Genomic DNA, 27544 nt, shown 5'->3' with positions numbered 1-27544 from the left:
TGTCTGGTGTGAACTGTTCTCTTGAGGTCATGCCACTTGTCGTTGTCCTGTTGCATCACTCATTCTGTTGAGCTTCATTTGGCAGACGGATAGCTTTACATTCTCCTGCAAAATGTCTTGATAAACTTGGGAATTCATTTTTCCGTCAATGATAGCAAGATGTCCAGGACCTGAAGCAGCAAAGCAACTCCAAACCACGATGCTCCCTCCACCATACTTTACAGTGGGGATGAGGTTTTGATGTTGGTGTGGTGTGCCTTTTTTCTCTCCAAACAGTGTTGTGTTCCTTCCAAACAACTCAACTGTAGTTTCATCTGTCCACAGAATATTTTGCCAGTAGTGCTGTGGAACATCCAGGTGCTCTTTTGTGAACCTTAGACGTGCAGCAATGTTTTTTTTCACAGCAGTGGCTTCTTCCGTGGTGTCCTCCCATGAACACCTTTCTTGTTTAGTGTTTTACATATCGTAGACTCGACAACAGAGATGTTAGCATGTTCCAGAGATGTCTTTAGCTGACACTCTAGGATTCTTCTTAACCTCATTGACTATTCTGCGCTGTGCTCTTGCAGTTATCTTTGCAGGACGGTCACTCCTAGCAAGTGTAGCAACAGTGCTGAACTTTCTCCATTTATAGACAATTTGTCTTACCGTGGACTATTGAACATCAAGGCTTTTAGAGATACTTTTGTAACCATTTCCAGCTTTATGCAAGTCAACAATTCTTAATTTATAGGGCAGGGCAGCTCTAACCAACATCTCCAATCTCGTCTCATTGATTGGACTCAAGGTTACCTGACTCCAATTAGCTTTTGGAGAAGTCATTAGCCTAGGGGTTCACATACTTTTTCCAACCTACACTGGGTAAGTTTAAATGATGTATTCAATATAGACAAGAAAAATACAATAATTTGTGTGTAATTAGTTTATGCACACTGTGTTTGTCTATTGTTGTGACTTAGAAAAGATCAGATCACATTTTATGATACATACTTTTTCTTGCCACTGTATAGATAGACAGTGTCGCTCTCTCTTCTCTCACACACACACAAAACAAAGATACAGTTTGAAGCTGAGATCTGCATTTGGTGAAATGGCGCCACTGGTAGCCCCAGGCGCTTTCCTTATTGTTTTGTTTTTGAAACAGGGCAGAGGAGCATTCTGCATTGTGGTTAAAAAAAAACAAAAGACATTCTGCACTTCTATCGTGCTTGCAATGATGTCCGAGGGGTTCTTTGTTTGAGGTAATGTCTTTATTGTTGTAATATCGTAAACGGACTTGACAGTTTCACCGCTACAGATTCCGACTTTAGAGTTTCAAATGCTATTTCAATGAACTCAAAAATCTTGTGCAACCTCCACTGGGTGTCTGAAAACAAATGAATAATTCAGTATGTGTGTGAACTCATTCCGTATATGTGTGAATATATGGCCATTGGCCAATGTGTTAATTAGATTGCCTGCTCTATAAAAAAGGGTCATTATATTTATCTTCCTGAAACAGTGGACTGCTATATGGCACAATACTTCAGGTAAAGACACCCTGGGCTAGCTGTCTGCAGTTACAGAAAACCATTCAACTTTCTCTCTCTCTCTCTCTCTGTGTGTTTCTCTCTCTCTCTCTATGTGTTTTTTTCTCTCTCTCTCTCTCTCTCTGTGTGTTTCTCTCTCTCTCTCTCTCTCTCTGTTTCTCTCTCTCTCTCTCTCGTTGAGCTGATGTAGTTTGGCTGTCTTTCGTTGCTGCCTCGGAATTCTACTCTAAACAATCCCCTATATTCCCCTCGCGCTGTTCAGAGCCTCCTCCCTCTGTCACTATTCCTCTCTCCTGCCTCCTCTCTTCTCCCTCCGTCCCACTGATCTCCTCCCTTTCTCTCTTCTCCTCCTGTCCTATCTCACTATCCTCCCTCCACTAATTAGATCAGGGCATCTACTCCCCAGAAAGCCACTCTTTCAACTCTCATTCCTGACCACCTTTTCATCCACTCTCTCCATCACCCTCTCGCTCTTTCTCTGTAATTCTCTATCTGTCCACCAGTTCTCTTCCCCTCCCCCTTTCTCTTCTCCCCTCTTTCCCCCCACCTCTCAATCTCCCTCTATTTTCATGCCTCCCCCACGCCTCTCTCCTACCCCTTCTCCCCTCTCTCTTAGGTTTTTTTTGGTGGCGTTCTTGACAAATGTGTCACTGAGTTGTGTGATGAGGTCAGCCAGTTCTCCGGTGGCCTGAGACTTCTCCTCCAGGAGCTCATAGCGCAGGCTGGAGATGTCCTGCTTGATCTCCTTCAGTTCCCCTAAAACACACAGATACACGCAGAGTCACACACACACACACACACGAATGAGTGAAACACACACAAACACACATACACACATGAACACAGACACACACACACACACACACACACACACAATGCTGCTGTTCTATTACATGCTGTTAAGAATGAACTAACATTGAGGAGAGAGGATCAGACTGTGATCCTTTAAGTTACTCTGCAGGATACATTACATACACTCGCACTGACAATACCCATCCAGGCAGGTAGCATCTGCTGAGGTACATAAAGGCGACATTAAAGGAGATTCGATTTTCACCTTCATTGACTTCATCGTTCTCCCTGTCAACCTGAGCTTTCAGAACATAGCGCTTAATGAGACGCTTCATGATCTTCTGCAGTACGACAGAGAAGAGGGAGGGAGGAGGGGAGGAGAGGTGAGAAAAATAGGAAGGGGAGAGAAGTGGAGAAGAGTTGGTTATGAAAGCTGACCATAAGCTTTATTAAACATACACACACACACACATACATACACACACACTGTGTCTCACTGATCAGCTCCGAATGTTAAGTATTGATCTTAAGCCTATAAAGACTACACACGTAGCTCTCTCAAAGACCCACTCAGTCAGTCCATGCACTGAAATGCTCTAGGAACCGGTCCATAAATACATATAGATGGGTGCAGTGAAATGTATTGTTTTACAGGGTCATGGCACCCCTGGAGCAAATTAGAGTTAAGTACCTTGCTCAAGGGCAAATCAACAGATATTTCACCATGACAGCTCGGGGTTTCAAACCAGCGACATTTCAGCTACTGGCCTAATGCTTTAACTGCTAGGCTACCTGCCATCCTGTGTGCACTACATACGCACTCACTGTGAGAAGCTGATCTGACATACCAAAATAAATTGTGTGTGTCAGGAGAACGGCTTTTAGAGAGAAGCATAATGGTCTGTGAGAGGCACAATAGAATGACCTCATGACAGAGGAAGAGAGAAGATTTCCCACAGGGCAAAGGTGGACAGAAAGACCTTTCCTCATTCCATCCCTCCATCCATTTTCCCCATTCAGTCAATCACTCCACACTCCTGCTCATTTATTCAGCCATTACCTGCTCCCACTAAATCCATTTCTCGATACCTCATTAAACCTTTGTCGCCTCGTTTTCTTTCCTTCTTCGCCCACTCATTCCCCTCTGATATTTCTCACATATGACCTCTACCTTCCCCTCTTTCTTTCTTGCTTACTTTCTATATATCTCTCGTACCTGGTATCTGGTGGGATGTTTGATGGGTTTTCTGAGAGTGGACTCCTCTCGTGGTCGACCGTGGGCTCTGTAGCGTTTGCCCTGCAACAACACAACATGAGTTCATATATATTAGTAGGTTTTCACTCCAAACATAAACTAGCAAACCTGATTAAAATAATTAGCTGCTTGATAAGTTGAGTCAGGTTTGTTACAACTAGGGCTGGAGTGAAAACCTACAGGAAGCCTAGTTCTCTGCGAACGCAGATTGACATAAAAGTGTAGTCAACTTTGTTCTAAGAGCAAAAATAATCTGATCGGATTTGTTCTGCCCTAAACCAACCAACTGGTTTGTAAAAGATTCTCTGTTCACACCTCCGCCATGTTTTCAAAAGTTGTGCATCTGTTAAACTCCGCCCATTGACCTTTTCAAAACCCAATCGGATTTGTTCTGCCCTAAACCAGTCAGCTATTTCCTGCCCTTAGAACAAAGTTGACTACACTTTATGTCAGTCTGCTCCAGGAACAGGGATGGAGAGCTCTGGTCTAAATCCAGGTGCTGGTATTGGCAGGATCAACTAGTATTCAGTATGCAGGAACAACTAGAGAAGACAGACGACCGACCTTGACTTAAGTTAAATTTTGTTGTTGCAGTGCATCAATAACATAAGTTATATATGAGGACGAGTTAGACACAACAACACAAAATGAGACGCTAGAGAGGTTAGAGAGCATGACAGCCATATAAGTCACTGCAAATCTAGGTAAAATCAAATCAAAGTTTATTGGTCGCATACACAGACTTGCAGGGGAAACAAAATGCTTGTGTTTCTAGCTCCAACAGTGCAGTAAAATGCTTGTGTTTCTAGCTCCAACAGTGCAGTAAAATGCTTGTGTTTCTAGCTCCAACAGTGCAGTAAAATGCTTGTGTTTCTAGCTCCAACAGTGCAGTAAAAGCTGGCAATACAAAATAATACAATACACACATAACCCAAAAATAAAAATATAGAAATTAAGAAATATCAGAACAAGCAATGTCAGAGTCCGGACAAAAATATATAGTGTTCAAAACATTAGGAACACCTGCTCTTTCCTGACCAGGTGAATCCAGGTGAAAGCTATGATCCCTTACCGGGTCACTTGCTAAAATCAGTTTCAGTTGAAAGGGAAGAAACTGGTTAAAGGACTTTTAAACCTTGAGACATGGATTGTGTATGTGTGCTATTCAGAGGGTGAATGAGCAAGAAAAATATTGAAGTGCCTTTGAATGGGGTATGGTAGTAGGTGCCAGGCGCACTGGTTTGAGTGTGTCAAGAACTGCAATGCTTCTGGGTTTTTCACACTCAACAGTTTCCCGTGTGTATCATGAATGGTCCACCACCCAAAGGACATCCAGCCAACTTGACACAACTGTGGGACGCATTGGAGTCAACATGGGCCAACATCCTATTGGAACACTTTTGACACATTGTAGAGTCCATGCACTGACGAATTGAGACTGATCCGATGGCAAAAGGGGGAGCAATGAAATATTAGGAAGGTGTTCCTAATGTTGTGTACACTCATACACTACCATTCAAAAGTTTGGGGTCACTTAGAAATGTCCTTGTTTTTGAGAGAAAAGCACATTTCTTGTCCATTAAAATAACATCAAATTGATCAGAAATACAGTGTAGACATTGTTAACGTTGTAAATGACTATTGTAGCTAAGGCTAATTGATTATTAGAAAACCCCTTTTGCAATTATGTTAGCACAGCTGAAAACTGTTGTCCTGATTAAAGAAGCAAAAATAACTGGCCTTCTTTAGACTAGTTGAGTATCTGGAGCATCAGCATTCTATCAGTCTATTCTTGTTCTGAGAAATGAAGGTTATTCCATGCGAGAAATTGCCAAGAAACTGAAGATCTCGTAAAACTCTGTGTACTACTCCCTTCACAGAACAGCGCAAACCGGCTCTAACCAGAATAGAACGAGGAGTGGGAGGCCCTGGTGCACAACTGAGCAAGAGGACAAGTACATTAGAGTGTCTAGTTTGAGAAACTGGCACCTCACAAGTCCTCAACTGGCAGCTTCATTAAATAGTACCCGCAAAACACCAGTCTCAACGTCAACAGTGAAGAGGCGACTCCGGGATGCTGGCCTTCTAGGCAGAGTTGCAAAGAAAAAGCCATATCTCAGACTGGCCAATACAAATAAAAGATTAAGATGGGCAAAAGAACACAGACACTGGACAGAAGAACTCTGCCTAGAAGGCCAGCATCTCAGAGTCGTCTCTTCACTGTTGACGTTGAGACTGGTGTTTTGCGGGTACTATTTACACATGTGGTAGCCATGCTGGTTACAAACTATAATTTGTTGTACAACAGGACAATGACCCAACACACCTCCAGGCTGTGTAAGTGCTATTTGACCAAGAAAAATAGTGACGGAGTGCTGCATCAGATGACCTGGCCTCCACAATCACCCGACCTCAACCCAAATGAGATGGTTTGGGATGAGTTAGACTGCAGAGTGAAGGAAAAGCAGCCAACAAGTGCTCAGCATATGTGGGAACTCCTTCAAGACTATTGGAAAATCATTCCTCATGAAGCTGGTTGAGAGAATGCAAAGCTGTCATCAAGGCAAAGGGTGGCTACTTTGAAGAATCTAAAATCTAAAATCAATTTTGTTTTGTTTGACCCTTTTTTGGTTACTACATGATTCCATATGTGTTATTTCATAGTTTTGATGTCTACAGTATTATTCTACAATGTAGAAAATAGTAAAAATAAAGAAACTGTGTATATAAATAGATAGAAAATAATACTGTATTATATGTTATATATATTTCTGTGTTGCAAACATGATTCCTATTACCTTGGAATAATGTGTATTATGTCACCGGGTGTTGATGTATCTGCTCTCTGCTCTGCTAAATATCAATGACCTAGTTTTAATGTCCTCTTCTAGATTAACTTAGTGTCCTACGAGTCCTTATTTTCATTTTGGCAGGAGATACGCTCAAACACACACACACACACACACACACACACACACACACACACACACACACACACACACACACACACACACGCACACAGACATGCATGCACATGCACATAGATATTCACACACAGATCTGGGGCTCGAAAGGCTGCTAAGCTTGACATCATCAGTGGCATGGCAAAACAAGACTTGGCACCAAACTGCAATGGGCCTTGAAACTAGTCCTGTATACTAACACACAAACATACACACACACACACACACACAAACACACGCTCAATAACAACCAGTTACAAACACAATGTACACGACGTACACAAACACTCTAAAAAGTGAAGCAAGTTGCCGTATACATGCATATCTCCTTCAGGAAGAGAGAAACCGCTGCAGTTCGCTCCAACAAACTCACTTTACATTTTGTCCCGTCTTCCTAAGGTCTAGTGTGAGTCTGCGTGTCGATTGCTCACCTGATGCTCTGCTCAGTTGTGTTTCATAGCCAAGCCATCGGCTCTCTGTCTACCCACAGAGGGAGTTCTACAAACCAGGTTAAGCATTAGGAAGGAGCGGGCATATCCAACAGCTCCTATAATACATCCCGAAGCCTTTGAAATACATCCAATAGTCTCCACAACACATCCACCACCAAAATAACCCAAGCGGCTTTTGCAACAGCTTTGGTAAAACATTGTGCAGTGCTGTTTAGGCACCACGCCTCCCTGGATGTTCAGCTATGCTTTGGCAAGACCCATTTAAAAAAATATATATATTGTTTTTATTTCACCTTTTATTTAACCAGGTAGGTCAGTTGTGAACACGTTCTCATTTACAACTGTGACCTGGCCAAGATAGAGCAAAGCAGTGCGACAGAAACAACACAGAGTTACACATGGGATAAACACACGTATAGTCAATAACACAATAGAAAAGCCTATATACAGTGTGTGCAAATGTAGTAAGATTTACCAAGGATCTGCTCAGCACCATTCACAGCAAATTCTCACCTGGTATTCCAATAAGCTAAACAAACAAAATATATTTAAAATTGTATTTTAAAAATGTTCTTATCTTATTACACTGAAAATAGCTTGGTATAAGATCAAACACTAGCATCTACAGTATGTATTGATACATTTAGGGTTTGACTTTTGACCTTTGCCCTCTCCCCTCTGACCTTGAGTCGTGGGTTAAGCATGCCCATCTCTAGCTCGTTGTCGTGGCGACGCCCCTTGGCCTTGCAGAGGTGAACGATGCAGGCCCTGGTGCGGAGGACCAGGTAGTACCAGGATTTGGGAGAAGGCACCATGTTGAAAGGAGCGGGCAGAGTGCGACCCTCGTCAAAGTAGGACATCCACAGCTTGGCACGGGCAAACTTCCACTCTACATCTGCATCTGTCTGGAGGGGACACACACACGCAAACAAATAAATGCACGCGCACACCGCACACACATTGGTACAGTCATGTGGGATTAACAATATTTCACACTGAATATTTGTTTCTTTGACTAAACTTTATCATAACACGACCATTGTATGATTATAAATGTAAGATTGGATAATTCCCAATGAATGAGTTATTAATAAAACGGACTCCTATATGAATTAGTTATTAATAGGACTGACCTCTATGTGAGTTAGTTATTAATAGGAATGACCTCTACGTGAATGAGTTATTAATAAAACTGACTCCTATATGAATGAGTTATTAATAGGACTGACCTCTATACGGATCGGCAGGGTAGCCTAGTGGTTAGAGCGTTGAACTAGTAACCGGAAGGTTGCAAGTTCAAATCCCTGAGCTGACAAGGTACAAATCTGTCATTCTGTCCCTGAACAGGCAGTTAACCCACTGTTCCTAGGCCGTCATTGAAAATAAGAATTTGTTCTTAACTGACTTCCCTAGTTAAATAAAGGTAAAATGAATGAGTTATTAATAGGACTGCCCTCTATGTGAATGAGTTATTAATAGGACTGCCCTCTATATGAATGAGTTATTGATAGAACTGACCTCTATCTCTTGGTAGGAGCTATTGATCATAGCGATGAGCATGTTGAGTAGAACCACCACCATAGTGACGTTATAGACCCCAAACAGCACATAGCCAATATTCTCTATGAACTTATGGTCATACTTCAGGACCACGGAGATCACCTCCGACAGACCGAAGATGGACCAGAACAGAGTCTTAAAGCTCTCCTCCACCCTGGGGAAACACACACGGATGCACACGCAAGCATGAGTCTGTAAACCAGAGTATAGTGTTCTTTTAGTAGAGTTTATGAGCTGGCACTGATGAAATAGCTGATGAGTCATGTCCAATTCCAACACATTATCCCCCCACCAGGAAAGCTCAATTGAAGAGGCAAAGCCAGTTCTGTTCCACTTTGGAACAGCCCCGTGCTTTTGTCTGTGATTTGGTTGTGCATGGAACGGAACAGGTTGGAAACGTCTAGTCCAGTCCAGTCCATTTGGTTCTGCTTTTAGTCTCAGTGCTCATGGCCTGCGCCCTCGTTTCGTTTCACGAGAACAAGTTGGTCGAATGAGGTGACATTGCTCTAGCTAGCGCTGTCAGACACCCAATCTCTGAGGGGGTTTGGAGTGAGCTAAACATACACTTTGCCTAAAGAACACCGACATTTGGACGCAATACTGCCAAATAAACATTCAATGAATGGCAAAGCAAGAGGGAGGGGTGAAGGGGAAGAGAGATGTCGGCTACAGGCCTGTGTGTGCACTTCAATAATAAACCTCTCCTCTTTCAGCGCTTAGAGCCACACACACTTCATCTTTCTAGGCAGAGTGGAAAACACTGCTTAACCTACAACTCGCTCTCTATGTCTTGTTCTCTGTCTCTCTGTCTCACAAGATCTTAGAACTCGGATCACTCTGTAGTAACCCGTTAAAATAACTAACAATATGTCATCTGTCAGCTCGATGTGCTGCAAGGCCCAGTATGTACGGTACATGCATGTGGTACCATGGCTGAATAAACCTAAATTCTCTCTCTATTGGACAATGTTCTCATGTGGAACGGTATTCAGACCCCCATATGATAGTCCATCCACTTGATCCTGGCTGATGTTAATTGATTTCCCTTTCCTCTGACCTGGGGCTCACGTGACAAACTAACGTCAATATGCAAGACTCTTTACATGCATTTAGAAATGAATGTACATGTTATTAGGCAGGGAAAGGGATAGGTTTCTAATAGAAGCTTATGACATACACGGACATCCCCACTTGTCTGCAGAGATACAGTAGTCCTTTCTATACGTGAACAATTCTATCAGTCGCCGGCTACCACTACCCCTCCTATTCACACAGAGAGCAGACCAGCGGATATTGATGCCGGGTGCTGAGCCGTCATTAAACGCTTCTGTCTAGTTCCCTAACAGCTGGTCACAGCGGGTGCCTTCAGAGACACAGCCAGCCTTAACCCTCAGGAGAGCACCTCACTGAGAGGAGAGAGGGAGGCAGTACAAGGCACCACACACACACACACACACACACACACACACACACACACACACACACACTCCCTACGAGGGAGAATGGCAGCAACTCACCTCTAGTCTGTGTGTGTGTGTAATCCAAACCCAATTACTGCTCATCTACTTCCTCAGGAGACTGATATGAACACACAGTAGGTCCCTCTCGCTCGCTCTCCTTCTCTCTCTCTCTCTCTCTCTCTCTCTCTCTCTCGCTCGCTCTCTCTAACTTTATTTTCCATTATTCCTTTTCTCGATCTTTCTTCAGTGCCACTCTCTCCCTCCCTTCCACTCTGTCTCTCTCTCTAACTATCTTTGTCTTTAGCTCACTCTCTCTCTATAATCAGGGAAATCAATGCTGCAGATCAGTAAATTACCGACTTTAAATAAAAAATAAAAAAATTATCTCGCTCTCTCATCATTCCGATATTAAAATCCTCTCCCTCCCTCCTTATAGCATTTATATATGAACTTCCCTCCCTACTTTACTCTCCTCCCTCACCGCCTCCCTCGCTCCATCTAGCAGTGCTATCTCTCAGGAGAGTGGTGCAGACAGACAGACATCTTCAAGTATTAAACTCAGATCAACTTTCCTCGATCACGCCGCTGAGCCGTATCCATGGTGACAGACGGGTAAGCACCTCTGGTCTTAATCAATGTGATTTGTTTGAGTGGGTGTATGTGTAGTGTGTGTGTCTTCTCTGGTCATATGTATTGAATAGGGAATTGAACAGTGCGAGACAAGCAATTAGGAGCTTCATGACAACACGAGTGTCCATCACGCTCTATAAATTCTCTCTCTCTCTCGGCACATCCCGACTTGTATAATCCTTGGAAATAAAAGAAAAGAGATCATCCGTTCACCTACTCTGCATCTCACAAAGACACGGCGGTTGGACTCATCAGACCAAAGGACAAGTATCCACCGGTCTAATGTTCATTGCTCGTGTTTCTTGGCCCAAGCAAGTCTCTTCTTCTTATTGGTGTCCTTTAGTAGTGGTTTCTTTGCAGCAATTCGACCATGAAGGCCTGATTCACCCAGTCTCCTCTGAACAGTTGATGTTGAGATGTACCTGTTACTTGAACTCTGAAGCATTTATTTGGGCTACAATCTGAGGTGCAGTTAACTCTAATGAACTTATCCTCTGCAGTAGAGGTAACTCTGGGTCTTCCTTTCCTGTGGCAGTCCTCATGAGAGCCAGTTTAATTATAGTGCTTGATGGTTTTTGCAACTGCACTTGAAGAAACTTTAAAAGTTCTTGAAATTACTGACCTTCATGTCTTAGAGTAATGATGGGCTGTATTTTCTCTTTGCTTATTTGAGCTGTTCTTGACCTAATATGGACTTGGTCTTTTACCAAATAGGGCTGTCTTCTGAATACCACCCCTACCTTCTCACAACACAACTCATTGGCTCAAACGCATTAAGAAGGAAAGAAATTCCCCAAATTAACTTTTAACAAGGCACACCTGTTAAGTGAATGCATTCCAGGTGACTACCTCATGAAGCTGGTTGAGAGAATGCCAAGAGTGTGCAAAGCTGTCATCAAGGCAAAGGATGGCTACTTTGAAGAATCTCAAAAATAAACTTTTTTGGTTACTACATGATTCCATATATGTTATTTAATAGTTTTGATGTCTTCACTACTGTTCTACGATGTAGAAAATAGTAAAAACAAAGAAAAACCCTGGAATGAGAAGGTGTGTGCAAACTTTTAACTGGAACTGTACATCTGTTCCTTTTTACCCCCACGCTAAACTGTCATGCCATACCACCAGGCCCCCTCTCTCTCTCTCTCTCTCTCTCTCAAAATATATCTCACTCTCTTTGGTTTTGCCCTCTCCCTCCTTTTCAGCTTGTTCTCCATGTCTGTGTGTCTTCTTCAGCTTATCCCTCTGATTCTCTCTCTCCTGTCTGTGCCAGTGGCCTGTTTCCCTTATTGTGCCCACACAAACAGGCCAGCCAAGAATCCTCCTCTGCTTCTCTCCACCCCCCTCTAGTCTCTCCACCCCCCACTAGTTTCTCCATCCCCCTCTAGTCTCTCCATCCCCCTCTAGTCTCTCCATCCCCCTCTAGTCTCTCCATCCCCCTCTAGTCTCTCCATCCCCCTCTAGTCTCTCCATCCCCCTCTAGTCTCTCCATCCCCCTCTAGTCTCTCCATCCCCCTCTAGTCTCTCCATCCCCCTCTAGTCTCTCCTTCCCCCTCTAGTCTCTCCTTCCCCCTCTAGTCTCTCCATCCCCCTCTAGTCTCTCCATCCCCCTCTAGTCTCTCCATCCCCCCTCTCTTCACTCCATCCCCCCTCTCTTCACTCATACTCATTCCTCCTTTCCTCTTTCTTTTATATCATTTGTTTAACTTCCTACTCTGTCAAATTTGCCCTCCTCTATTTTCTCCTCTACTCGCTGACGCTTTCTCTTTTCCTCAAATAGACTCCGTCCTCCCTCTAACTTCTACTTCCTGACTCTGCCTCCATCCCCCCCTTTCCTGTATCTCTCCATTACTCTCCTCTCGTCTGGCAGTCAGGTCTGTACAGCAGTGTACTAATGCATGGCTGACTAGAACATAGAGACAGGCCTACTGCTTCTCCAGAGGTGCCAAGCTGAGAATCCTAATAACCTGCTGTGTGTGTGTGTGTGTGTGTGTGTGTGTGTGTGTGTGTGTGTGTGTGTGTGTGTGTGTGTGTGTGTGTGTGTGTGTGTGTGTGTGTGTGTGTGTGTGTGTGTGAAATAATATGTGTGCTTTTGTGTGTGAGTGGGTCAGTCAGTGTGTTGGGTTCTGAAGGCCAGAATAGTAGCCATTAGGGCATACAGTCTTCATTAGGCCTACTCCAGCTGTACCTTCACTGCCTGAACACTCCAGCTGTACCTTCACTGCCTGAACCCTCCAGCCATCCTCCAAAGAACCGCCTTCACCCTCTCCACAGCCCCCACTCAGAGTGCTTCCTCCTGGGGTATCGTCATCACCACCACCTGCCTCCCTCAATCAGCACTGGAGCCATCAAACCTGCCCTCACTACCATCCTCCATCAAAAGCTGCCATGTCTGTTATACTCAAGAACACAGAGAGATAGCAGATACATGCACATGCGTACGTACGTAACAGACATGGCAGCTTTTGATGGAGGATGTACGTACGTACGTATGTGCATGTATCTGCTATCTCTCTGTGTTCTTGAGTATAACAGACATGGCAGCTTTGATGGAGGATGGTAGTGAGGGCAGGTTTGATGGCTCCGGTGCTGATTGAGGGAGGCAGGTGGTGGTGATAACGATACCCCACGTACGTACGTACGTACGTACACACACACACACACACACGTCTAAACCAACTGTTCTGAAGCATCATGCAAATTCGACCAACTTTCCAATTATCCTCTCTCTGGACTTCCCCCTATCCTGCCAACTCACCACACCTGAAATCACTCTGCTAATCAACATTCCGCTCCCATTCCTCTGGTATAAAGCAGCGTGTGTTTTCCTTAGTGTTTGGTGAATAGGGCAGCCCCAGTGTTTTCCCTTTCCTGTCCATGGCTGAGTTTAGACAGGCAGCCTAATTCTGATCATTTTTTATCAGTCATATCAGATCTTTTCAAACCAATTAGTGAAAAAATATCAGAATTGGGCTGCCTGTCTAAATGCAGTCCATGTTGTGCATACCTGAGTTTAAGTAAGTGCCTTTTCATGTTTGGAGACTGTATAATGATAACTTCCTAGCCTGTATATATACACAGACACATATATACATTACTAGTCAACATTTTGGACACACCTACTCATTTTTTTTATTTACTATTTTCTACATTATAGAATAATAGTGAAGACATCAAAACTATGAAATAACACATATGGAATCACGTAGTAACCAAAAAAGTGTTAAACAAATCCAAATATATTTTCAATTTGAGATTATTCAAAGTAGCCACCCTTTGCCTTGATGACAGCTTTGCACACTCTTGACATTCTCTCATGCAAAGCATCCCTAAAGATTCACTATACCACCACCATGCTTAATCGTTGGTACAAGGTTCTTACCGTGGAATGCAGTGTTTGGTTTTCACCAGGCATAATGGGACCCATGTCATCCAAAAAGTTATACTTTTGACTCATTCTTCCATAGAACATTCTTCCAAGAGTCTTGATGATCTTCCAGGTGCTTTTTGGCAAACTTGAATCAACTTTTTCGAGGAGATGGGTCCCATTATATCTGGCGAAAACCAAACACTATATTCCACCTCATACCAACAGTTAAGCATGGTGGTGGTAGTGTGATGGTTTGGGGAATTATTTAGTTACCAGTGGTATCTTTTGTTCCTGTGTGTTATACTTTTCTACATTCTCCTATTAGTTATGACACTTCGTATGTATGCTAATATATCTTCTCTTTTGTATCCTCCAGAACCACAACATCCTTTCACACAACCTTAGCTACCGGGCTGAAAACCCATTCAATATCTCAATTCCACCCACCCACCCCCCGGACCCCACGGGCTCTTGTGTCCTTGTGCTGGGCCTTCGTTAGTTAGTTAATAAATTAATACTCTGCACTGGAAACCTTGTCCTCCACCAACATTCCTGTATTCTGACCTGCAATATCACTCCTCAACCTAGCCTAAGATACAGTCCAACCCACTCCTTTTCTTTACCAGGTAAATAATTTATGTAAATTCCACCTGGAAAACGTGATTTCTGTTATGGTCTTTCTGACTCCATCAGTAATTGGAGTCATAGTGACCCCTTGTGGTGCCAGTAAGAACTTGTGAACGGTAGAATTCATTCAGAACAGCTCACTGGTTGACAGGTTACTATGAATTCAAGTGGAATGATATATCAGCTGGATTCCTCAAAACTGACATCGGAAACAAATCCCAACTGTGTTTCAGGGTAAAGTCAACACAGGCTGTGTTTCGATTGGTCTTCTGACCAATTAGATCAGCTCCCCCAAAAAAGAGCTGATGTTAAAAGATCTGATGTGATTGGTCAAAAAGACCAATTAGTGGAAAAAAGTTGAGTGTGCTGTGTGAACGCAGCCCTTGAGGGTACCATTCAGGTCTTAGAGTCCAAGACAGAGGCCTAAAACTGAATATCCGCTGTAGGGAGCAGAAGTGATGAGTCCGACGTTTGTACCGGTACCGCCTCAGCAGACTGGTGGTTCTATGTGATCAGCCAAGCAGAACCCATCCCAGACTCCACCGTTCTCTGTGGTTCTACTTCACTACACACAGATGGAACAGAGGAGTTCTCAAACTCATAAAAAAATGACTGACTGACTGACTGACTGACTGAGACTGACGGACGGACAGGCTGGACCCAAAATCCATTAGCAAAGTGACTGAGATGATTGAGTGGAAAGTTTCAGTTTCAGAAAGAGTGATAGAATGATCAAATGATAATGTGTCTCTAGCCTAAAGTGGTAAAAGTACATTCTGAGAGGAGAGGAGGGAAGAGGACTGTGTCTGAATGAGTGTGTGTCTTCTTTCTCTGAGATAAATGTTGACAAATGGTTCTTAAACGAGCCTGCCACAGGATAAAGACTGATCACTTTGCGACGTTGCTATAAAATCCACAGGCGGACATTAAATAAAAGTAAATGTGCCTGTCATCATTGATGTGAAAGGACCAACTGGTTCCAGAAAACATCATAGTGGATTTCCACTGATAAACTGGACAGAGATGTAGCCAGACACTACTTCCACCTGTCCTGTCAGAAAAGAGCTTTGAAAGAAAGGTGACCTTGTGGGACTCCACCAGTATCTTTCCTAAATAACATGTCACTTGACCCCCCCCCCCCCCCCCCCCCCCCAAAAAAAGATGTGTTTCACTCATCTCACTAATCTTCCATTTGTGTGTGTTTCAGTGTGTGTGTGTGTGTGTGTGTGTGTGTGTGTGTACAGGATGTGTATTGTATTTTCTCACTCACGTGGTGAAGGCAGGGTTGTACTTGGCTCCTAGGTAATAAGAGTAGAGGTTGAACATGCCGATCATGAAGGCCACAAACACCATAATGAAGATGACCATGAACTTGAAGATGTCCTTCACCGTCCGGCCCAGGGAGATCTGGAGGGGGCCGAAGCTCTCGTTGGCTGGCAGGATGTAGGCGATGCGGGAGAAACTCAGCACCACAGCAATGGCATACAGACCTTCTGAGATGATCTGGGGGTCCGATGGACGCCACTTATTCCTGGCTGAGACAAACCGTAGGGAGAGAATGTGAAAAAGAGAAGAGTGTGTGGAAAAGAGAACAGTGTGTGGAAAAGAGAAAAGTGTGTGGAAAAGAGAAGAGTGTGTGGAAAAGAGAAAAGTGTGTGGAAAAGAGAAAAGTGTGTGGAAAAGAGAAAAGTGTGTGGAAAAGAGAAGAGTGTGTGGAAAAGAGAAAAGTGTGTGGAAAAGAGAAAAGTGTGTGGAAAGGAGAAGAGTAACCAAATAAAGAAAGCAGCCAGGTCACCCCATGATAAGTCAGTATTTGACGTCCATCCATGTCTGAGGACGTGGGGAGGTGACGTGAAAATCGGCCACAAGGGGCAACATTGTGCGCTGCTAGGGTGTTGTGGACTGCTAGGGAGTTGTGGACTGCTAGGGAGTTGTGGACTGCTAGGGAGTTGTGGACTGCTAGGGAGTTGTGGACTGCTAGGGAGTTGTGGACTGCTAGGAGTTGTGGGCAGGGATGGCAGATAATTGTAGGCACCTGCCTCTGATTCCAAAGGTTGCAAGTTCAAATCCAGCGATAGAATGTTGTTTTTGAGACTTTTATTTTAAGCCTATCCCATACCTTGACCTTCAGAGTTAATGCCTAACATTAAAGTGGAACAGACAGCATTTTAGCAACATGAAATCTGCTCATATACACCCAGTTTGATGTAGCAAAACTTGAAATGTTTTTATTTTATTTTTTACATTGGATAAAAGTAGAGACACAGAGCTAGAACAGGGTATGTCACACACAACAGTTGAGGAACAATGGGAGGTAATTCTGCTTTGAAAGTTGATAAACTTGTAACCCCACTTTTGAGAAAATGGCCTTTAATGTTATAGGACACCTACTGGAGACCTCTTCTTTGTCTACATCCAGTCAGCATCGTTCACACCCTCTTAAGCTTTAGCCCCGCCCATCTCTAAGGAGTGTTCAGAGCACACACTGGACGTTCTGGCCGAGTAGGGTTGATCAAAGCCTTCTGTCTTAACAGCAGCAGTCAAGCACCGAAGCTAACTGGCTAACGTTGGCTAGCTTGCTAGCTACTTCCAGACACAAATGAGAGAACTGCTCACTCTGACCATTTTACTTGCCCTAGCAGAGCTGGTTAGGCTGTTTTTATGTTGGTGACGGCAACTGTGCTGCTGGCAACAATTTAATTATGCTGTTTTGCCAACGTTGAATGACACTGGCCATACTCAACGGGTGTTGAGTGTTGAATAGTTATTCTGTGCTCAACAGTGAAGAGGCGACTCTGGGATGCTGGCCTTCTAGGTAGAGTTCCTCTGTGTTCTTTTGCCCATCGTAATCTTTTCTTTTTATTGGCCAGTCAGATATGGCTTTTTCTTTGCAAGCCAGAATCCAAGAGTCGCCTCTTCACTGTTGACGTTGAAACTGGTGTTTTGCTGGTACTATTTAATGAGATGCCAGTTGAGGACTTGTCTGTTTCTCAAACTAGACACAATGTACTTGTCCTCTTGCTGTTGTGCAACGGGGTCTCCCACTCCTCTTTCTATTCTGGTTAGAGCCAGTTTGCGCTGTTCTGTGAAGGGAGTAGTACACAGCGTTGTACGAGATCTTCAGTTTCTTAGCAATTTCTCGCATGGAATAGCCTTCACTTCTCAGGACAAGAATAGACTGACAAGTTTCAGAAGAAAGTTATTTTTTTCTGGCCATTTTGAGCCTATAATCGAACCCACAAATACTGATGCTCCAGATACTCAACTAGTCTACACAAGGCCAGTTTTATTGCATCTTTCATCAGCATAACAGTTTTCAGCTGTACTAACATAATTGCAGAAGGGTTTTCTAATGATCAATTAGCCTTTTAAAATTATGAACTTGGATTAGCTAACACACATTGGAACACAAGAGTGGTGGCTGCTGATAATGGGCCTCTGTACGCCTATGTAGATATTCCATTAAAAATCAGCTGTTTCCAGCTACAATAGTCCTTTACAACGTTAAGTCTACACTGCATTTCTGATCAATTTGATGTATTTCTGATCAATTTGATGTTATTTTAATGAACAAAAATGTTGCTTTTCTGACAAAAACTAGGAAATGTCTTCGTGACCCCAAACTTTTGAACGGTAGTGTAACCGTTTGTTTAAAAAAAAGTACCCCTTTTTTCATGATTAAGATCTTGTCTCATCATTGCAACTCCCCAACGGGCTCAGGAGAGGCGAAGGCCGAGTCAGGCGTCCTCCGAAATTCGACCCGCAAAACCGCTCTTCTTAAACACCCGCTCGCTTAACCAGGAAGCCAGCTTCACCATTGTGTCAGAGGAAACACTGTTCAACTGATGATGGAAGTCAGCCTGCAGTCGCCCGACCCGCCACAAGGAGTCCCTAGAGCCAAGTAAAGCCCCCCAGCTAAAACCTCCCAACGCTAGGCCAATTGTGCGCCGCCCTATGGAACTCCCGGTCATGGCCGGTAATGACATAGCCTGGGATCTAACCCGATGCTGTAGTGACACCGCAACACTGCTATGCAGTGCCTTAGAGCGCTGCGTCACTCGGCAGAAAATATAACCTATTTTGAAAACCTCTTATGAAGTTGGTTTTGTAGCATAAATTGGGAATTTGATATTTTTTAACTGATATTATGATTGTCTGTTTGTTTCATATCTGCAAAGTAGGTAAAACGCTGTCAGTTCCAGCTTAAGATTTCGGGAATGAATGCCTAAACTTAACCCTAAACATTTGGAGTTAATGCCTAAAGGGAACCTTAAACACTTTGTAATTTGAAGTTTGAGAAACATGGATGAACATCTAATTCTGGTGTGAGACTGTGAGAGCTAGTTGAAAGAAAGATTTTAAACAGAGAAAGAAGAGAAACACAGTTTGTTTCCCAGTGGCTTGTAGTGTATATGAACTGTGACTATCTGATAAGACAAAGGAAGCAGCGCTGAGGTTCGTCTTCTCATTAGTACTTGTTTGATGATAGGGGAGAGCAAACTCTTAAGTGAATATTGGACAACTTGGAGTGAATATTGGACAACTTGGAGCGAGTATTGGACAACTTGCCTGCGTAGTGCAATACCAAGGCAAGGTGTAACACTTAGAAATCAAAACTGGATGGTATTTAGAGATAGATGCTGTGGAGCTGAAGGGTGGGATGAAAAATAACAAGAACTAAATGTAAAATATACTGTATCCATAAAATGTGCATTCGGAAAGTATTCAGACCCCTTACTTTTTCCACATTTTGTGACGTTACAGCCTTATTCTAAAATGGATTAAATTATTACCCCCCCCCCGCCCCCTTATCAATCTACACACAATACCCTATAATTACAAAGCAAAAAACAGGTTTTTAGACATTTTTATTTAATTTTTTTACACGTGTTACAAATAAAACACATAAAACACACCAAAAAATATATTACATTTACATAAGTATTCAGACCCTTTACTCAGTACTTTGTTGAAGCACATTTGGCCGCGATTACAGGCTTAGGTACAAGCTTGGCACACCTGTATTTGGGAAGTTTCTCCCATTGTTCTCTGCAGATCCTCTCACGCTCTGTCAGGGTGGATGAGGAGCATCGCTGCACAGTTATTTTCAGATATCTCCAGAGATGTTCGATCAGGTTAAAGTACGGGCTCTGGCTTGTCCACTCAAGGACATTCAGAAACTTGTCCCGAAGCCACTCCTGCGTTGTCTTGGCTGTGTGCTTAGGGTCATTGTCCTATTGGATGCTGAACCTTCGCCCCAGTCCGAGGTCCTGAGCACTCTGGGAGAGGTTTTCATCAAGGATCTCGCTGTACTTTGCTTGGTTCATCTTTCCCTCGATCCTGACTAGTCTCCCAGTCCCTGCTGCTGAAAAACATCTCCACAGTATGATGTTGCCACCAACATGCTTCACCGTAGGGATGGCGCCAGGTTTCCTCCAGACGTGATGCTTGGCATTCAGGCCAAAGAGTTCCATCTTGGTTTCATCAGACCAGATAATCTTGTTTCTCATGGTCTGAGAGTCCTTTAGGTGCATTTTAACAAATTCCAAGTGGGCTGTCATGTGCCGTTTACTGAGAAGTGGCTTTCATCTGGCCACTCCACCATAAAGGCCTGATTGGTGGAGTGCTGCAGAGATGGTTGTCCTTCTGGAAGGTTCTCCCATCTCCACAGAGGAACTCTGGAGCTCTGTCAGAGTTACCATCGCGTTCTTGGTCACCTCCCTGACCAATGCCCTTCTTCCCCGATTGCTCAGTTTGGCCGGGTAGCTTCTTATGGAGGTGGTCCCTGCACATGGACAGCTCAGCGGAAATTTCAGAGCGCCACCTATAGTACTCGAGTATAGTACTCGATAAATCTCAAACTTTCATAAAAATACACATGCAAGGTACTGAATTAAAGCTACACTCGTTGTGAATCTGGCCACCAAGTCAGATTTGTAAAATGATTTTCGGCGAAAGCATGAGAAGCTATTATCTGATAGCATGCACCCCCCCAAAATACCAGCACGACACGTAAACAACAGATTTTGCGGTAGCCGGCGCTACCCAAAACGCAGAAATAAAATATAAAACATTCATTACCTTGGACGAGCTTCTTTGTTGGCACTCCTATATGTCCCATAAACATCACAATTGGGTCTTTTTCCCGATTAAATCCGTCATTGTATACCCAAAATGTCATTTGCTGAAGGCCAGTCTGATGCTGCAAAAAGCCCATTTACAAGACGCAACGTCACTTTTTAAAATTACAAAAGTCGCCTATAAACTTTTACAAGTCACTTCAAACGACTTTTCTAAACCAACATTAGGTATTAATAAACGTTAATGATGTATCAAATTGATCACGGGGCGATCTGTATTCGATAGCAGCAAGTCTGGAAATCATCGTCCATTTTTCCAGTTTCACAACATACTGTGGTGCGCCTCAAGAAAGGAGGGGCTTATTCGTGTTATAACCAAGGATAAATGACAGCAATGGCGACATCGTGTGGAAGCTGTAGGCGTTTGCAGGGGATCCTCATTTATTTTAGGTCGCCTTAAACAATACATTGAATGGCGGACAAATATTTTTTTTGTGTTTTTGGTAAACAGTTTTACCAGGGATTTTTACTCCTAAACACGTTCTGTTATAGCCACAGACCCGATTTAACCAGTTTTAGAGACTTCAGAGTGTTTTCTATCCACACATACTTATCATATGCATATACTATATTCCTGGCATGAGTAGCAGGACTTTGAAATGTTGCGCGATTTTTAACAAAAAGCTGCGAAAATTCGCATCATCCATAACAGGGTAGCCAGAACTGGGAGGAGTCTTGGTGGTTCCAAACTTCTTCCATTTAAGAATGATTGAGGCTACTGTGTTCTTGGGGACCTTCAATGCTGCAGAAATGTTTTGGTACCCTTTCCCAAATCTGTGCCTTGACACAATCCTGTCTCGGGGGCTCTACGGACAATTCCTTCGACCTAATGGCTTGGTGTTTGCTCTCACATGCACTCTCAACTGTGGGACCTTATATAGACAGATGTGTGACTTCCCAAAAAAATGTACATTTTATTTAACTAGCAAAGTCAGTCACAAATTCTTATTTACAATGACGGCCTAGGAACAGTGGGTTAACTGCCTTGTTCAGGTGCAGAACGACAGATTTTTACCTTGTCAGATTGGGAATTCGATCTAGCAACCTTTCGGTTACTGGCCCAACGCTCTAACCACTAGGCTACCTGCCACCCCAAATCATTTCCAATCAATTGAATTTACCACAGGTAAATCCAGTCAAGTTGTAGAAACATCTCAAGGATGATCAATGGAAACAGGATGCACCTGAGCTCAATTTCGAGTCTCATAGCAAAGAGTCTGAATACTTCTGTAAATAAATGATTTCTGTTTTTATTGCGTGTAGATTGATGAGAAGAAAATATGTTTAATCCATTTTTGAATTACGTTACATTTTAGAATGTAACGTGACAAAATGTGGAAGGGGTCAGGAAGGGGTCGGAATACTTTCCGAATGCACTGTAGGTTCAGAACCTTTGTTAAACAGCACAGTTGAAAAACTGACTTGTCTAGTTAAAGAAAGGTTAAACATGAGTATTTTTTTGTAATACAAAAAATATATGGGAAACAGAAATCAAAACTGCATATTCTTCAGAGATTGATGGGAGAGGTTGAGGGTAGTTGAAGGATGGGACTAAAAACAAACAAAATATAACTATTGTAAAATATATGTAATATGTATAAGCTGGAAGTAGAAGCCTAAGTGTTGTTGTCCATTAGTTTACTCCATTTAGGGGAGGGATGGTAGGGCTAGTTTAAAATAATAAAGAAAACATAAATAAATAAATTGTATATATATATATATATATATATATATATATATATATATATATATATATATATATATATATATATATATATATATATATACACACACACCACTATATAGACCACTGCGCCACTCGGGAGGCCCTTTATATATTTTGTATATGTATATTTACAAAATATATATATGGGGGATTGTAAATGATGCAGACAATTACATTGATGGAAGCCACAATCTATCTGCAATATTAAAGCTGATCTACCCCCTCTTCTTTGAATACACACCAGGGGAACACCAGAACACCCCTGGAAAGCACAGAAACGAGAGGACCAATACACACACAGACACAGACACAGACACAGACACAGACACAGACACAGACACAGACACAGACACAGACACACAGACACACAGACACACAGACACACAGACACACACACACACACGCACAATTGCAACAGCTTTGGGGTATGTGACTGAGTGAGTCATCGCGTGTGTTGGCTGTTTCAGTACTAATGTTTAAACAGTGGGGAGGCTATCATATGCATGTGCATGCAGACCGTAGCTTACTGTAAACAGCCATGTCATAACAGCCTTACACCACAAGATGACAGCAGTGATTAGAGAGCGCGAGCAGTGTACTGGGAAGGGTAGGGCACTGGTCCACAGTCGTTAATGTAGGCCCTTGTAGAAGGGTAGAAAATGAGAATGCCAACAGTATATTTCTACGAACCATAGGTGTAGTAGGCTACCTCTGTAGGTAGTGATGCGTTGCGGATGTCTTCGTCGGTGACAAACTGGTCGACGTACAGCTGGGCCTTCGAGGCCTTGAGGAAGGCCATGAACCGAGCGGTGAACGAAGCCACAAAGATAGACAACATGCCGAAGTCTAACACATTCCACAAGTGCATCACATACTCTCTAGGACCGTCCACCCAGATCTCCTTGACCTCCGACCAGATCATACCTGAGGGAGAGAGAGAGCACACATTAACACAACACATACTTCCAAGAGATCATATCGGGTGGGTTTTAAATCTACACTATCGTTCAAACGTTTGGGGTCACTTAAAAATGTCTTGTTTTTGAAAGAAAAGCAATTTTTCTGCCCGTTAAAATAACATCAAATTGATCAGAAATACAGTGTAGACATGGTTAATTGTGTAAATGACTATTGTAGTTGGAAACGGCAGATTTTTTAATGAAATATCTAGGCCCACTATCAGCAACCATCACTCCTGTGTTCCAATGGCACGTTGTCACGCCCTGACCTTAGTTATCTTTGTTTTCTTTATTATTTTGGTTAGGTCAGGGTGTGAATGTTAGTTTTTTCCTTGTCTAGGGTTCTTTGTATATCTAAGGGTTTTGTAAGTCTAGGGATATGTATTTTTATGGTGGCCTGAATTGGTTCCCAATCAGAGGCAGCTGTTTATCGTTGTCTCTGATTGGGGACCATATTTAGGTAGCCATTTCCATAGGGTATTTGTGAGTTCTTATGTCTATGTGTAGTTGCCTGTCAGCACTCGTTTATATAGCTTCACGGTCGTTTTGTTAGTTTGTTCAGTGTTCTTTCTTTAATAAAATAAGTATGTACGCTTACCACGCTGCGCCTTGGTCTCCTCCATACAACAAACGTGACACACGTTGTGTTAGATAATCGAAGTTTATCATTTTAAAAGACTAATTGATCATTATTATACCCTTTTGCAATAATGTTAGCACAGCTGAAAACTGTTATGCTGATTAAAGAAGCAATAAAACCGGCCTTTAGACTAGTTGAGTATCTGGCACATCAGCATTTGTGGGTGCGATTACAGGCTCAAAATGGCCTAAACAAATAACTTTCTTCTGAAACTCATCAGTCTATTCTTGTTCTGAGAAATGAAGGCTATTCCATGCGAGAAATTGCCAAGAAACTGAAGATGTCGTACAACGCTGTGTACTACTCCTTTCACAGAACAGCACAACCAGAATAGAAAGAGGAGTGGGAGGCCCTGGTGCACAACTGGGCAAGAGGACAAGTACATTAGAGTGTCTAGTTTGAGAAAAGACGCCTCACAAGTCCTCAACTGGCAGCTTCATTAAATAGTACCCACAAAACACCAGTCTCAACGTCGAAGAGGCGACTCCGGGATGCTGGCCTTCTAGGCAGAGTTCCTCTGTCCAGTGTCTGTGTTCCTTTGCCCATCTTAATCTTTAATTTTTATTGGCCAGTCTGAGATATGGCTTTTTCTTTGCAACTCTGCCTAGAAGGCCAGCATCCCGGAGTCGCCTCTTCTTTAGGCCTCTGTACGCCTATTTAGATATTCCATAAAAAATCAGCCGTTTCCAGCTACAACAGTCATTTACAACATTAACAATGTCGACACTGTATTTCTGATCAATTTGATGTTATTTTAACAGGCAAAAAAAAATGTGTTTTTTCGTTCAAAAACAAGGACATTTCTAAGTGACCCCAAACTTTTGAACGGTAGTTTACATTTGGAGATCAACAAATACGTAAACACCACTACAGTATCACACGCACACAGATACATACACCTGTGTATCTCCGCAGCCAAAACATGGAGAAAATGGCTTATTAAAAAGAATGCCCACAGAATTAAAATGACCAATGTCTCCCTCAGGTGGCACCACTCTCACACACTCTAAACAGCTCACACACACTCTAAGCAGCTCACACACACACTATGGCTGAAATTGGTCTTGTTATTTGTTATTACATTATTGTATTTGGATCCCCATTAGCTGTTGCAAAGCAGCTGCTACTCTTCCTGGGATCCAGACAAAACACAGAACATGACATAATACAAAACATTAATAGACAAGAACAGCTCAAGAACAGAACTACTCTTGGTGGGAAGAGAACGTTGCCATTACTAGAAACCAGGGTTGGGTAGGTTACTTTCTAAATGTAATCTGTTACAGTTACCTGTCCAAAATTGTAATCAGTAATGTAACTGTGGGATTACCCAAAAAGTAACAATCTGATTACTTTCAGATATTTTTGGATTACTTTAACCTTAAGAGGCATTAGAAGAAGAGAAAATGCATTTGGTGTGTCATCATAGTTGTCTCTGACTTGTGGACAGACTCGCTCAGGTGGAACAAACTCTAACTTGCGCCTTTTTTCAATGCTGAATTGAATGTCATTGAGAAAACAAAGGTGCCAATGTATTTTTTCACAAACATCCTTCCTGAATTGAAAAGTAATACACATTTTTCAAAAGTATCTGTAATCTGAACGCTAATATTTTTGCTGGTAATGTAACTGATTACAGGCAATCAGGCACTCCCCATCCCTACTGGAAACACACACACAAATGATATTGCTACGTTAAGAGGTACGAGAGAAAGCGTGAGGAGGCGGCGAAACCAGCTGATGTTTTTATTGTGATTGATCTTATGGCTCTAAGTGTATACAGTTGAAGTCGGAAGTTTACGTACTGTACACTTAGGTTGAAGACATTAAAACTCATTTTCAACCACTCCACACATTTCTTGTTAACAAACTATAGTTCTAGCAAGGCGGTTAGGACATCTACTTTGTGCATGACACAAGTCATTTCCAACAATTGTTAACTGACAGATTATTTAACTTATGATTCACTGTATCACAATTCCAGTGGGTCAGAAGTTTACATACACTAAGTTGACTGTGCCTTTAAACAGCTTGGAAATTTCCAGAAAATGATGGCATGGCTTTAGAAGCTTCTGATAGGCTAATTGACATAATTTCAGTCAATGGGAGGAGTACCTGTGGATGTATTTCAAGGCCTACCTTCGAACTCACCGTCTCTTTGCTTGACATCATGGGAAAATCAAAAGAAATCAGCCAAGACCTCAGAAAAAAATTGTAGACTTCCACAGGTCTGGTTCATCCTTGGGAGCAATTTCCAAAAGCCTGAAGGTACCATGTTCATCTGTACAAACAATAGTTGGCAAGCATAAACACCATGGGACCACGCAGCCATCATACTGCTCAGGAAGGAGACCCGGTCTGTCTCCTAGAGATGAACGTACTTTGGAGCGAAAAGTGCAAATCAATCACAGAACAACAGCAAAGGACCTTGTGAAGATGCTTGAGGAAATAAGTACAAAAGTGTCTATATCCACAGTAAAACGAGTCCTATATCGACATAACCTGAAAGGCTGCTCAGCAAAGAAGAAGCTACTGCTCCAAAACCGCAATAAAAAAGCCAGACTACGGTTTGCAACTGCACATGGGGACAAAGATCGTACTTTTTGGAGAAATGTCCTCTGGTCTGATGAAACAAAAATAGAACTGTTTGGCAATAATGACCATCGTTATGTTTGGAGGGAAAAGGTGGAGGCTTGCAAGCCGGAGAACACCATCCCAACCGTGAAGCAAGGGGGTGGCAGCATCATGTTGTGGGGGTGCTTTGCTTCAGGAGGGACTGGTGCACTTCACAAAACTAGATGGCATCATAAGGTAGGAACATTATGTGGATATATTGAAGCAACATCTCAAAACATCAGTCAGGAAGTTAAAGCTTGGTCGCAAACAGGTCTTCCAAATGGACAATGACCCGAAGCATACCTCCAAAGTTGTGAAAAAATGTCTTACGGACAACAAAGTCAAGGTATTGAAGTGGCCATCACAAAGCCTTGACTTCAATCCTATAGAAAATGTGTGGGCAGAACTGAAAAAGTGTGTGCAAGCATGGAGGCCTACAAACCTGATTCAGTTTACACCAGCACTGCCAGGAAGAATTGGCCAAAAATTCACCCAACTTATTGTGGGAAGCTTGTGGAAGACTACCTGAAATGTTTGACCCAAGTTAAACAATTTAAAGGCAATGCTACCAAATACTAATTGAGTGTATGTAAACTTCTGACCCACTGGGAATGTGATGAAAGAAATAAAAGCTGAAATAATTCATTCTCTCTATTATTATTCTGACATTTCACATTCTTAAAATAAATTGGTGACTTTTTGCTAGGATTAAATGTCAGGAATTGTGAAAAACTGAGTTTAAATGGATTAGTCTAAGGTGTATGTAAACTTCCGACATCAACTGTATGTGTGCCATTAATCGCCCCCTCCACCAGCTCGTTTTAT

At 42.6% G+C, this 27544-nt stretch overlaps 1 protein-coding gene across 1 annotated transcript in view; it reads right to left on the bottom strand.

The window, feature by feature from the left end:
* Positions 1-1654: 1654 nt before the first annotated feature.
* The window catches only part of LOC139365934 (short transient receptor potential channel 7-like), a 56422-nt gene continuing 30532 nt past the window's right edge, over positions 1655-27544 (bottom strand). The window contains exons 6-12 of the mRNA XM_071102993.1: positions 23195-23428; positions 15909-16173; positions 8510-8705; positions 7675-7896; positions 3538-3618; positions 2587-2662; positions 1655-2285 (exon numbers count right to left, since the gene is read on the bottom strand). Of these exons, the coding sequence (XP_070959094.1) occupies positions 2080-2285; positions 2587-2662; positions 3538-3618; positions 7675-7896; positions 8510-8705; positions 15909-16173; positions 23195-23428 (1280 nt within the window). The 3' untranslated portion in view covers positions 1655-2079. The remainder of the gene's footprint in view (positions 2286-2586; positions 2663-3537; positions 3619-7674; positions 7897-8509; positions 8706-15908; positions 16174-23194; positions 23429-27544) is intronic.

The sequence above is a fragment of the Oncorhynchus clarkii genome, chromosome 14 (genome assembly GCF_045791955.1).
Source record: "Oncorhynchus clarkii lewisi isolate Uvic-CL-2024 chromosome 14, UVic_Ocla_1.0, whole genome shotgun sequence".
NCBI classification, from domain to species: domain Eukaryota; kingdom Metazoa; phylum Chordata; class Actinopteri; order Salmoniformes; family Salmonidae; genus Oncorhynchus; species Oncorhynchus clarkii.
The sequence above is the reverse complement of the archived record's forward strand: the minus strand, read 5'-3'. Positions and strand labels throughout refer to the sequence as shown.